Below are 14,074 nucleotides of genomic sequence, written 5' to 3'. Positions count from 1 at the left end.
ATTAATAAAGTATACTCATGACACATATCTACAGCAGTGCGTATATTTATTTTGTTATTCATTTTACCTGTAATACAAAATTATAATATATTTTGTAAATAAATCAACAATTTAAATAAGTGTGAAGAATTGTTTGCAGTGCGTTCAGCTTCGGAATGTCTATGTTTATGAAACTATTTAACAAGTACTGTGGTGTATATAAATTATAAAGGCACAGATTATTCAAAAATATTAGATAGGGGGCTTAAGAAGCACCCAATAAATTTTGGAGGAAGCAAAGCCGTGAGGGGCTGATCTCCGCACACATTTTATATGGATACTCCTTAATCTTCTATGCATTTAATGATATATATTTTTTTAATTTTAGGTATTTTTTAACCTGTATCGGTTAATTTTTAATTCTTATTAATGTTTTGATATATTTTACAAATCCTATTTATTACAATTTTTTTCTCAGATTATATGAATTATTTTTAATTTTTGTAAATGGTTAAAAATAACTAAAAATTATGTAGTTTTTTTATTTATACAATTCGATAGGTTTGTATTTATTTATTCATTTATTAAGTGACAATCTCGAAGGGTGATTCGGTACAGAAATACAAAGCTCACAGCTCACAATATATATGTTAACAATATGTAAGAATGGTACAAGAAGATATTTAGGTATAATACAACATGTATATGATAAAGATATATTATAATGATTTGGTAATAAATAAATTAAAAAATAGAAACAAATTAAATTTAATGTTTAGTAAGTATATCTTGAAATTAATTATATTATGCAATTAATCAACTTTAAAATTGCCTAAGCTTTACGCCTTAATTATAGGTACTCGAATTCATTAATTGTATTTTGTGTATTATAAACTATACTTTTATAGTTATTTATGAATTTATGATATGCACATTTGGTAGGTAAAGTAATACATTTTAGTAGGTACCTACTGATTTTGTGTTCAAAGTTCCATTTTTGGTTAGGTATATTTGATTTAAATTTTAGAATTTATATATCTTTTTTTTTTGTCAAACCTGTTAATAAAACACGAATAATAATTTACTAAATTATAATTTACACTAACAGTAACATTTAACTACAGTGTATTTTTAAACAAACGATGGTTTTTGTGGTCATAAAAGTATCTACTCAATACTCATAAGTAAATATAGGCAAAAGCTATGGAAATAAGATATGTAAGTATGTACTATGTTGTGCTTATTGACAGACAGAACGCAATATTTGTTTTCTCTTTTAGACACTCGTGTGTCGTGTAATATATAGATACAAAACGTTTTCACCATCACCATAAATGATTTTGATATAATATTTAGACAAATTGATACCTATGGTATACCCTCACAATAAATACTATCTATTAATTTCTATCGTTTTTGATGAAACCGTTTGATGTCTTGATGAGAAATCGTTATTTTACGAATGGATATTTAAGTAAATCATGAGGCGCGTGTTTGTCGAAATTTAATCTTTAATCCCTCATAAATATGTATCTAAATATAATTCTACTAAGTAAAATATTTATAAGAATGCTTTAATTGAGAATATAATATTAAACAATCTATGAATTTTTAACTACAAATTAGATGATTGGTAGATTTTTACGAATTTCCATAAATTTTAACGCTCATCAAAAGTTAGTATTGTCTCGTAGGCAATTTATACTGTGATTGAAAAAAATTTGATTGGAAATTTTTTTTCAATCACAGTATAAATTGCCTACGAGACACCTCGTACGGCGGTAGAACTTGTTTGCCAGCTATTCTCGTTTTAAATGCAAGTTTGGTTTAACATGATGTGTCGAGCCGAGCCGAGGGCTTCCGCCAGATAAAAACAATTTCCGGCACATGAAAAAAGGCGAGACAATACAGCTCGATCAAACCTCCATAATCACGGACGACTCCCGTATCTATAACGGTCTAGTATTCGAAGAAATACCCAGCCAACGCAATACCACAGAATATAATAATAATAATAATAATAAAAAAAAAATAATAATAATAATAATAATAACAATAATAATAATAATAATAATAATAATAATAACAATAATAATAATAACGCAAGAGTACTGAGGATATAGTGTCGTCGGATGGACCTGTCGTTTTTCGCCGTCCGGGGTAAACGAATAATTTCATTGCGCCGACAGGCGACAGCTGCAGCTTGAGCCTGCTGGCGCTGTATCGTATTGTTCCATGGCGTTATCGCAATCCACAGAATCGATGTTATTATTATTACTATTACAGTGAAACTATATAATACAAATTTCATAGATATCACACAATAACGCTTATCAATATCGACCGACTTCATGCATTTTGTTTTATCAATTTATTGTTGGCGGAACGCTCATTATTATTATTACCATTAATTTATGATTATTGTGCTTTAGCGTTTAAAATTTAAATCTATTTTCTATTACAAATTACAATATCGGCGTTCATGCGGCGTCGTGATATTTATTATTTTTAATACTTATCCATGTAATCGTTTTCTAATGTCAATCGTTCGTTCGTCGGCGTCGATCAGATTACGACTTTATCGTTGAACTGTTGAGTTAGTGTAGACGATGATGGTCCGACGACACTAGACGAATGTCAACACAATTATTGTGATGGTGTCGACGAGACGAACAGTTTTTATGAATTGCGGAGCATAAAAATAATTAGGACCTAGATACTGAGAAAAGATTTGAATTGTTTCGGGACACGACTGTTTGTTCACATTGCTCGCCCTACACAAACACATCTAAGCAAGCGATATTCAACGATTTATAAATGGCATGCTGTTTCAAAACATTATAACGTAACCAATGGATCTCATTAGACGAACATCTTTATTGTTCGTATTATTATTATTACTCATCCAGCAATCGATACAAGTCAGTAAGTACCAACCATAGTCCTTAATTAAATTGGTATTTAAAACATGTAAATAGTGAGAATATGTTTTGAATGTTCAAATAAAATTATACTTATAAATAGGTAATAGAAAATAATTTTATACCTAAAACTATTTTACTACCTATACTGGCTACACCTACCTACATACCTACCTTTATTAGATCATATCAAAATATAGATAGGTAGGTAGGTACTATTGACAAACCAAATATATTTAGAATTCATAATTTCATTCATTTTTATATAAATTCTAGGGTGCTTAACTAATTAATGTAATATACCTTTAGTATGATTTTTAATTATATTTTAATAATTATTTATCAATAGCGTAACTAAGAGACTTATTAGTTATTACCTTAATAGATATTATTCTTAAATAAAAGTTTCTTAACATTTTTAGATGGCAAGTTAACTAGTTATAATTCTTTTTTTTTCATTTTTATTCTATATGAAATGAAAAATGTTTAATCGTAGTTGAATTAATAACATTTATTATATGTATATATTATACTTAGGTACCTATCTTGTGTTGTGAGTTCTAATAGTTCTAATATTAGAATTATTTGACCTGTTGTTAAACTGAATAGCCAATTATCTAAGGCAGTAAGGCATCATCTCAATCTCATTTAGGATTAATTGATATTATAATTATGACTAGGGCTCGGATTTATATGTATTAAAAAAACCAAAATATGTAAATATATATGTAATAATAAATCACTTTATATGTGATTAAAAAATGAAAATATGGAATACAAAAAAATATAAAAAATAGCTTTATAAATCATATAATTATCTAAATATAAATCCGAGCCCTAATTATGACCCTATAGGTAAATATTATGTAAGATATTGTAATTTAAAAATAGTTCTAACTTCCTTTTAAATTAAAATGTCAATAAAAGCCTAATCCCAGTCTAACAGAGGGGCCCTAAATTCTAGATAATATTGTTACCTTTAAGTTTGATAATCAGGGGCGGATTTAAGGCACTGCAAACTATGTGGCCGCATAGAGCAGCAAAATTATGTTGAACATTTATTTAATTTTGTAAAATTAGGTACATAATTTTTAAAATTGTATTTATCACTTCAAGATCTTGAAATTGTGAATTTTGTATTCGTTTATTTTTAGCAAAATAATATTTATATATTCTCCGGAACTCGTCTACGACAACGACGATAGTATTGTGTATTATAGCTTATCTTTTTGTTCAAGAAATGTCTCGTAATACTGTAATAAAAAAAAAAAATAGATGTATACAAATATTGGAGTACACATAGTATTTATAAACGTTCACTTAATAGAAACCGTTACCGATACAATTTTCTCTGTGTATAAATATATTTCATATTATTAAATCAGTGGTTAGTTAGACGAAGAATAGTATGTTGGATTATTATAAATAATTTTACAATGATATTTGACTACCTTATTCTTATATTTAATCGTTTATTATGAATTAGTGATGGTTGTCTTTCGCCAAAGAGTATAGACGTCTGCGGTCCGTGTGATTTATTTAATGACAACGGTGGTGTTAACTGTTTACACATACCTATTGTATACGTACGCGCGTGTTATTTTTAGTGACAAAATTGGTGTTAGCAGTGGTGTTAATATGATCAGAAAAAAGTTAAGTGGGTGTTAGTATAAAAAGAAATCAAAAGAAAAGGCTGAAAAATTAACTAATGTTCTTAATCGGACCCAAAAGGTTGATGCATGTTTTAAACCAATAAAAGAAAAGAGAAACAACAGGTATCTATTTTCAATTTACCCCAACCAAACTTGACTAATGATTCAAATATTATTAATTCACCTGAAAAACAAATATTAGAAAATCAAAACCTAGAATCTGTATCTTTTAGTTTTTACTTCTTCTGCCATTCATTGTCAGTCTTTACCTCCTCCCCAAAATGAAATAAATACATGCTTCGAATCATTATAAACTTCTTATTCTAACAATCCTTCAATGTGGATTATAAATGATGACTTCAGAGATTATTTTGCTGTTAACGATTTTGAACAAAATAAAAACATTGATTTTTCTAAATCGCTGGGTATGTTATGTAAAAAATTAATTAATTTGAGGATATTTTATTAAATAGTAAGTTCTTTAGATAGGGGCGGCAAATTTAATTTGGCATAGGGGTGGAAAATTGTTAAATCCCCCCCTATTGATAATATCAAAGTTTTTTAGTTTTGTCTATAATCAATAATATTATTATAGATATAAATTAGTTTATATATTATATTAAAGTCTACGGTGTTATAGTGCATGACAAATCGGATAGGTATCACCACAGTTGTACTAGTTTTATGCAGTACACTCATCTCCTTCACTTCTGGCATATTCCGTAGTTCTCTACTTCTGATTAGTTGATTTTTTTTTTGTGTTCAAAATAATTATTATGAATTATATTTATTTTTTAATTTATTAGGCATTTAGGTAGTTCAATATAATATTAAATACTTACAATTAATTTATACTAAAATATACTATGCTGTATTTACGTTAGTACTAACAAATTAAGAAGTTAATTTTTTAATTTTTACAAGGTTTTTTTCCCATAATGATTTATTGCATTTAAATTATTGAACTGAATAAACGCTCTTGTACAAGAAACATTGATAATATCAGCCAATAAGAAGTGGAAAACTATGATATAAGCGTAGTGAATATTTGAACGGGGGCTGCGTATCAAAAACTCTGATGATACTTATCTAATTTGTCATGTTATTGTGTATTTCGTGGCCGTACCATGTAAAAAAGATTTTAAGCAGTAAGGTTTTCATGAATGCGAGATGCTTTGTTAAGGGCCTTACTTCTCTCCCAGTTTTATGTATTTTAACTATGTACCTTATGTATAAGTTAAATTAGAATTATTATGTATACAATATTACATGAGGTATTACCTTATGGCTTATAGTACACATACTCTGAATATAATAGATAATTAAAAAAATAATTCTGTTATCTTTTAATGAATATACAGATAGGAGATATACAGTATCTAATAACATTAGATGAATATTAAACTATAGAATATACTTATCTTAATATTATAATTTTATTTAATAACTCATTTTCAAGTTGTAATTATTTAAATAAATAGGCTAATGTGTTACAAATAAGTAAAATGTGTAATTAATTGGTACATTATGCAATATTACTTCATCTGAGTATTATGTTTATATAAGCTTATATTTTTAACCAACTCATGATTTGGTTTTATTTTATTTAGATCCTCCTAGTGGATATTGTGCTCAGTATAATGGGAAGATATGTAGAAAATATTTAAATGCTTCAATTCTTATATGGTTTAACAACACTTTAACAAATGAAGGAAGTGAACAAAATGAAATAATCACTACTGGTCTATGGGAAGAAATGTTACCTAGCTTTTCAAAAACATGTAGACCAGCAGCTGAAGTACTTATCATTCTAAGTTGCTTTAGGTTTAATAATTAGTTTAGATTTGTATTAACTTCTTTATCTTTATTTTTTAGAAACTTTTATGTTTATATGCATTTCCTCATTGTCATCAAGATACGTCTTATTTTCCACTTTGTTATGAAGATTGTATTGCAGTACGAGAATTATTTTGCTATAAAGAATGGGCATTGATTGAAGCAAATAAACAAAGGGGGATTTTTTATAAATCTAAAGGACATTTTTCTTTACCACTTTGTGAGAACCTACCACGTAACTCACAGAATGGTAAACCTGTATGTTCACATGCCATGCTCACAGAGCTAAAACAAGATGAAATAACTAGTAAGTATTAGTATTTTATGTCAAAAGAATGCACTAGTCATTTATATTTTTATTATATTATGAAAAAAAAATTATTATAATCTACCTATTCATAAACTATAATTATTTAATTTTGAGAAAACAATTTATGTATTTGGTTTTATAACAATGATTTTGTATCTGTCTTTAAGTTTTGAGGAAAAAAATAAATAATTCAAGATCCAACTTAAATGTATCAAATTAGATTTTTAGTGTTTTTTTTATAGTATCTTAAAGAAGTTAACTTCCAATACATTTCAAAATAATTAGGAAAACAAAATTACTTACACATGGCATCATTAAATTATTTTCAAAAATATTTTGACTCTTAATTATTTAAAGATATTATAATTTTGGCATAAGTTTATTTCCTGATTTTATGATGATATGATACACAACTTTATTATCTTATACTATTATTAAAAATATTTTAGAATCTGAACAAAGTGAGGAATGTATTGATTTTGCAATGATTTATGTTTTTTTTTTTTTTTTTTGAGACTGGTTCTAACATCACGTTTTGGAATAGAAAATTCATCTAGTTGTTACTTTGGGGGGTAAAAGTAAAAAAATGTCCAGTTGTTTCAAAAACATCAGGAAAAACCCTAAAAAAGTAACAAAAAAATGGAAATTTTTATACATAATCAATTTTTGATAAAATCAATTTATTTATTTTGCTGTAACTCAAAAACTAATCATTGTTAATATTTGAAATTTTTACCAAATATTTATATTAATAAAATCTATTTAAGATCAAATTTTAAAAATATTTTTTTGTAGGCAATTGAAATTATCGATTTTTCTAAGTTTATTTTTTTGAAATGCCTATAAAAAAAAAAATAATAGGCTATCCAAACAATCTTTAAAATTTAATACAATGTTTATTATAAGTTGTGCTTATCGTAGTAAAAAAAAAAAATCAAAAACCTTTTGTCACAATTTTTGTTAATTTACCTAAGCATTTTAAGTTCAAATGTTTACGAAATATGTCAAAATCACGAAAATTCGAATGGAATTATGAAGTTGAAAATTCATAAAATTATAAAATTGTTATGATTTAAACTTATAGTTAAAAAAACCAAAACAAGGTTTTGCATAACTTTTTCTTTAAATTACTGTAAAAAAAAAACTCCAGAGTCAACATAGAAAACATTCTGTGAGCGTATAAAAATATATTATAATTTAAATATAGGTAATATAATAATATATCCTAGACTGACAAATCATCTCCGTTCAGAATTGTTTTTTGTATACAATGATATCTGTCATTACATTCAAATTTAACACATCCATTATAGTGGCCTACTCTCCATCTCTACTATACAGCAGAGTGATACCCACTTGCCAACTTTTAGAATTTAAAACCAAAAATTAGGAAAAGTCAAAATCTCAAACAATAATTTAAATCCCTTTTCTAAATTCATTAAATCCCTTGGTGCATTAAATATAAACGTCTTGGAATTCCTATGTTGCTTGCATGCTAGATAAAGCTTTAAAACGTATTAATTAATGTTCAAATTTTATCCTTTTTGTTTGATAATTTATTTACATATTTTTTTCTACAATGTCATTAAATATTTATATTTGATTAAGATTTAATGTATTAAGAGAATCAATTATTTTTTAGTTGATTGCATTCGTGGCAATGGTCGTTTTTATCAAGGATTTACTAATGTAACTAAATCAGGTTTGCCATGCCAAAGATGGGATTCTAAAGTTCCGCATGAATTTGTAAGACCACCAAACGTATTTCCTGAAGTTCAGAATTCTGAAAATTATTGCCGAAATGCTGGCGGTGAAGTTTCTTCTCCGTGGTGTTATACTATGGATCCTGATGTAAGATGGCAAAAGTGTGATATACCTCTCTGTGGTAAGACTTTGATTATTGTCTAGATTTAATATTAGTGTTATTGTTTTTATTATTTTGTTTATTACTTTCATAATTTTAGATAAAAATGAAACTGAATTAGTCGAAACAAAACTCGATATCATTAATAATGACACAATTATAAATACCATTACAATGATTTTAAGTCATATTGAAACGTTCATTGATCAAACATCAACAACACATTTACACATATTTCTTGTGATTGTTGGAGTTCTGATACTTTTAGTATCAGTTTTAATATTAGTGCTATGCAACAAGTTATTGTCCAATAAAACTTCATATAGATCAACTCAAACTGGAGTAAATATAAATGATTATATTTTATATAATAATTTACTATATTGTTATATTATTAGACTTTTAATGACATTACATAATATTGATTATAGGAAGTTGATATAGATTTAGATAAATTACCAAGTAATTCTGCATATCATCAATATGGAATGTGTTCAAATCCGAAATTGGAAAAACTTGAATTTCCAAGGAACAACATTATATATGTAAAAGACTTGGGTCAAGGAGCATTTGGACGTGTATTCCAGGTGAGATAAAAAGTGAAATGCATTTGAATATCTATCAGTGGCGAACAGTGGAGTGTGCAGGGAAGGGATGAGGGGGATATATCTCCTCCATGGGATTTTTTTTTAGTCTTCAAATATGACTGAAATTTAGATCTCTAGTTCATCAAAATAATGTGTAATTAATGATCATACATCGAGACATTCCATTATCTTTTGAACAAATAATTAACGAATTTACTGTAAAAGCTAGAAGGACGAATTTCCAGCTTGACAAAATTTTTTGTATAATAATAAAAATTGAAAATAATACATTTTTATTTATGACATCCCTCCCTCCATATCAAATTTCTGGGTACGCCACTGGTGGCGAATGCTGACTCCGATGTATAAGCATACTCATTAGTCATTTATCATAATGTATTACATTTCCGAGTATTTAATTTATAATTAATAAATAATACACAAATTTGTATTAATTTATTAATAAAACTTTAATTTATTATGTTATACAGCACTTACTTAAATAATACTTTAATAATTTTAATTGAGACTTGACTAACTCTTTTAACTAAAATAAGTTAACTTCGCATTTTTTTTTTTTTTATATAAATTAAATCTCTTCTTTGTTTTCAACAAATTTTTCCATCACTTTATTGTAAAAATCAAGGTTTATTTTTAAGTAAGTCTACCAATATTTTTTTCTTAATCGATCATATTGCAAGAAAAGATAGTCTATCTTGACCTTGAGTAGACATAATATGTTTTTATTCTTTTGAACTGTACTAAATTCATTTTTAACCGGATATCAAAGAAATTTACATACTGTTTCTTTTAATACTGGAGTTCAATATCAGAAAATTCATTATTATATTTTTCATACAACTTAGAATTAAGTAATGAAAACAACTACAATTTTCCCATAATATTTATTTCAAATAATATAATTACTATAATACTGAATACCTACTATTAAACTGAACAATATTAAAAAATAGGACAATAAAACAAAACGAAGAAAAATTGTCATATTATATTTGTACACAAAAATTTTATACATTAAGACATTGATGTAACGCAACAGAATCAGCATGCTCTGTATGCTTAGTACTGCGGCTCTAGTAGAGTTTTAGGCCTCAGAATTAATAATATTTCACAACGTTAACTAGCGTCATATAGCTTACACACTCATTTATCGCATGCTCTGTCATTAAATGTTACAATAAAGATAAACACAAATAACTAATAAGTATAACGGAAATAGATGAAATTATTGTCATACATTATGTTTCTTTTAAAATATGTAATAAATTAGGTATTGATAAAAAAATAATTTTTGTAATTTTATTAATAACATTGTTCCTAAGCATGCCTGAAGAATTTATCACTGACATCTATTTATTTTTATTATTTTTTTATAATTTCTAGGCCAAAGCACCCGGTCTGTTGAAAGATGAAGAATTTACGTTGGTTGCTGTAAAAATGTTGAAGGATGAAGCTTCAAACGATCTACAAGTTGATTTTGAACGAGAAGCTTGTTTGTTGTCAGAATTTGATCATCCTAATATTGTTAAGTTATTGGGAGTTTGTGCTTTAGGTAAACCAATGTGTTTACTTTTTGAATACATGGGTCGTGGTGACTTAAATGAATTTCTTCGTTCATGTGCACCTAGCAATTATATTGTACATTCAGCTGAAGCTAGGGGTGATGTTTTTCGTGATTTAAATCTCACAAACTTGGATATGTTGAAAATAGCTCAACAGATTGCTTCTGGTATGGTTTACCTATCCGACAGAAAATTTGTGCACAGAGACTTAGCAACCAGAAATTGTTTGATTGATGACACAATGACAGTAAAAATTGCCGATTTTGGGCTTTCACAAAAAATGTATTTACAAGACTATTACAAAGGTGATGAACATGATGCCATACCTGTTCGATGGATGCCTTTAGAGAGCATTCTGTACAATAAATATACAGTTGAATCAGATGTTTGGGCATTTGGAGTTTGTCTTTGGGAAATTTTTTCTTTTGCTCTTCAACCGTATTATGGCATGACACATGAAGAAGTTGTTAAATTCATCAAAGATGGTAACGTTATGAATTGTCCTGAAAATACTCCAAAATTGGCATATGAGCTTATGAAACAATGTTGGAGTCGAAAACCTGATTCACGTCCAACATTCCGTACAATTTATCAGACTTTAGAAATTGTTCGACAAGAAGTCGTTTGCCGTATGAATGGTGGTCTGCCTTCACATGCCCATTTGTGATTTATCCAAATATTTGTACAATTATATGTGGAAAACAATTAAGCTATACTCTGTTTCAAAAGAGAATATACCAGATTTACGTAAGAAAACCGGTTTTGCCCGTGACCACATGGTATATCCTCTTTTGAAACAGGGTATATATTGTATATTTTGTCATTGTCTGATTGTATAGCAATTATTTACATCTTTTATGGACATATTAAACAATCAAAATGTTTAATCTACTTCCTCAATGACAATAATTTTGTTATATCATTGATAAAATCATTTTTAAGACTGTTTTAGTAGAATAGTAATTTATTTTTTTAGCTGATTTACTTTACCTAAGCAATTAATTTTATTTTCTCAATAGAAACTCTTACACAAAGAATATTATTTGATGTTTATATTCAATTTTTTTTACCACATAATATATTATACTCTCTTAAATAGTTTTTAATAATTAACAATAGGGTTGTAAATTAATTTTAATTCAGAAAGTTAAGTTTGTCAATAATAATGTCTGAATGTTGGCAGTAATCTGATTCTTATTATTAACTCTTGATAGTCTGTGTAATTTAATATTTTTGTTTTATTAAATATCTGTGCTCTGTAGGCCTATGCTAGTCGTTCATTTATTATATATTATGTACCTAATAGTCTTGTGATTTTGTAATTATATTGATTGACAAAATTTAATTAGTTAAGAAATTAACTTTGAAGCTTTAAATTTTACAATATTCAATTATTTGTTTTTCAATTGATCATTATCTTATTTTGTGTGAAAATAATAAGTTACAAAGGTAATACTGTAATTATTATTTATGTGAGTAAAACATTTTTATTTTATTTATTTCAATCGCATATTTTATAAATTTTACAATAAATACACAATAAACTAATATTATATTATAATGAAAATACTGTAAAACGGTATGATAACTATGAAATATGAATTTAGTATCAAAAATTGATACACCTCAATTTAATTATGTACAGTAAAACTTTGATTAACCGTCACTGTCGGGACCGGGGCTATGACGGTTAACGGAAATTTTGCAAAAAAAAAAACGTGTACATACATATACACACATTTATTATATTTTTTACGTGTGTGTACTTTAAAAATAATACATATAAAAAAATTATAACATATAAATTAATTTTTTTATGTCAAGTCAGGTTTTAAGTCAAGCCCTGAATCTTCGACATCCTCATCAATTTCTTCTTCTTCAACGGCAGTGACATTCAAAATAATTTGTTCATCATTCAAAATTTCAAATCCTCCATCCTGCTTATCATTTTCTAACCAATCTGTTACTTCTTCCGTTGATAATATTTCACTGTGCAGTCCATTATTACAAAGTTGTACTATTTCTTCAACACTAACAGGCTCAGTTTCTTCAGATTCGCACGGTATTATTTCATATATATTTTATATGTACATATTACAAACTATTTTTATACACTTGATAGTTACTGTGTTGGGAACCACGACGAGTTTATCACAATCGTCTAATCGCCTAATTATTTTTTTTTTCGGCGATGACCGATGACGGATAACAGAGAGTGACGGTTAATCGAAGTTCTACTGTATTATAAAATTCGTATAAATATAATACGTTTGAATTATTTTGAAATAAAGATTTTTTAAATGAAGGATTGATATGAAAAAACAACAATTTAAATTTAATAGAAGTAATTTAAAATCAACTACCACTTGTATTGCTTTCTTCAGATAATTGTATTATTTTATTTTCAAATTATTGTATTTGAAACATAATTTTAATATTTATAAAAATGTGATTATTGGAATACATATACTATTTTGTATCTAAAATATTATGAAGATTTGTTGAATATTTTAGTTACCTACCATAACACAAATTTGTTCATAACTTCAAAATATATTACTTTCAAACAATTACATTACTTATTGCTAACTTTCTGACGTACATACAGAAATTTGCTGCTTTGACTTTGCTTTGGGACCAGAGTATTAGAGTCCATTAACCAAATGGTTTAAGAATTTAAAGGTTTTTGGTTGTGTAGTGTAATAGCATGATGTAACATATTATGTTTTTCAAATGAATCTTGTTATTTATACAGGATAAATATTACTGTTGATAATGATAATGATAAAAATTGAAAATATGTTATGTTTTTTTCAAAAATATTATTTTGTAAGTAATAATTATTTAATGAAATTGTTAAAAAAAAAAAACTGGAAAATAAAATTAATCGAATTATCATATAAAAAATGATAAAATGGGTGCACAAACAAAATATATTGGATTTGGGTGATTTTCTGATTTTGATTTAGACAAAGAAAATAGATATTAAAATTAGTACAAAATAATATTATATTGGGTATTTTACCTACAATAACTTTTATTGAATAAACTTTACTTAAAAATTAAATTTCAAAAAATTAAAATAACTAAGTGGCTTAAATAAATGTTTTCACTGTCTAAACTCTTCTAAAAATCAGATTTGCAAATTGGTCTTTTTGAATTTTACAATAAACAATTGATATCAAATTTAATTTTTACTTTCAATTTTAAAATTATAAATTGTATACTACATGTCTGTAAATTATATGTATATATGTATATATCTAAAAAAAAATAAAACAAGTTATTTCATTTCAGGTTGTCTTACTGTTACATCTCATAAAACCCACATTATATAAATTA

General features: G+C 26.5%; 1 protein-coding gene across 1 annotated transcript; it reads left to right on the top strand.

Annotated features, from left to right (window-relative positions):
• Positions 1-2,354: 2,354 nt before the first annotated feature.
• Nrk (Neurospecific receptor kinase) lies at positions 2,355-13,218 on the top strand. The gene is made up of 7 exons (XM_015517793.2): positions 2,355-2,904; positions 6,163-6,350; positions 6,428-6,695; positions 8,341-8,583; positions 8,663-8,904; positions 8,994-9,149; positions 10,554-13,218. Exons 1-7 carry the CDS (start codon positions 2,832-2,834, stop codon positions 11,397-11,399), a joined length of 2,016 nt encoding a protein of 671 aa, XP_015373279.2. The 5' UTR covers positions 2,355-2,831; the 3' UTR covers positions 11,400-13,218.
• The last annotated feature ends 856 nt before the right edge of the window (positions 13,219-14,074 follow it).

This window comes from Diuraphis noxia, unplaced genomic scaffold (assembly GCF_037042655.1).
Source record: "Diuraphis noxia isolate RWA-SAM2 unplaced genomic scaffold, SU_Dnox_SAM2 contig0001, whole genome shotgun sequence".
In the NCBI taxonomy this organism is placed as follows: domain Eukaryota; kingdom Metazoa; phylum Arthropoda; class Insecta; order Hemiptera; family Aphididae; genus Diuraphis; species Diuraphis noxia.
The sequence above is the reverse complement of the archived record's forward strand: the minus strand, read 5'-3'. Positions and strand labels throughout refer to the sequence as shown.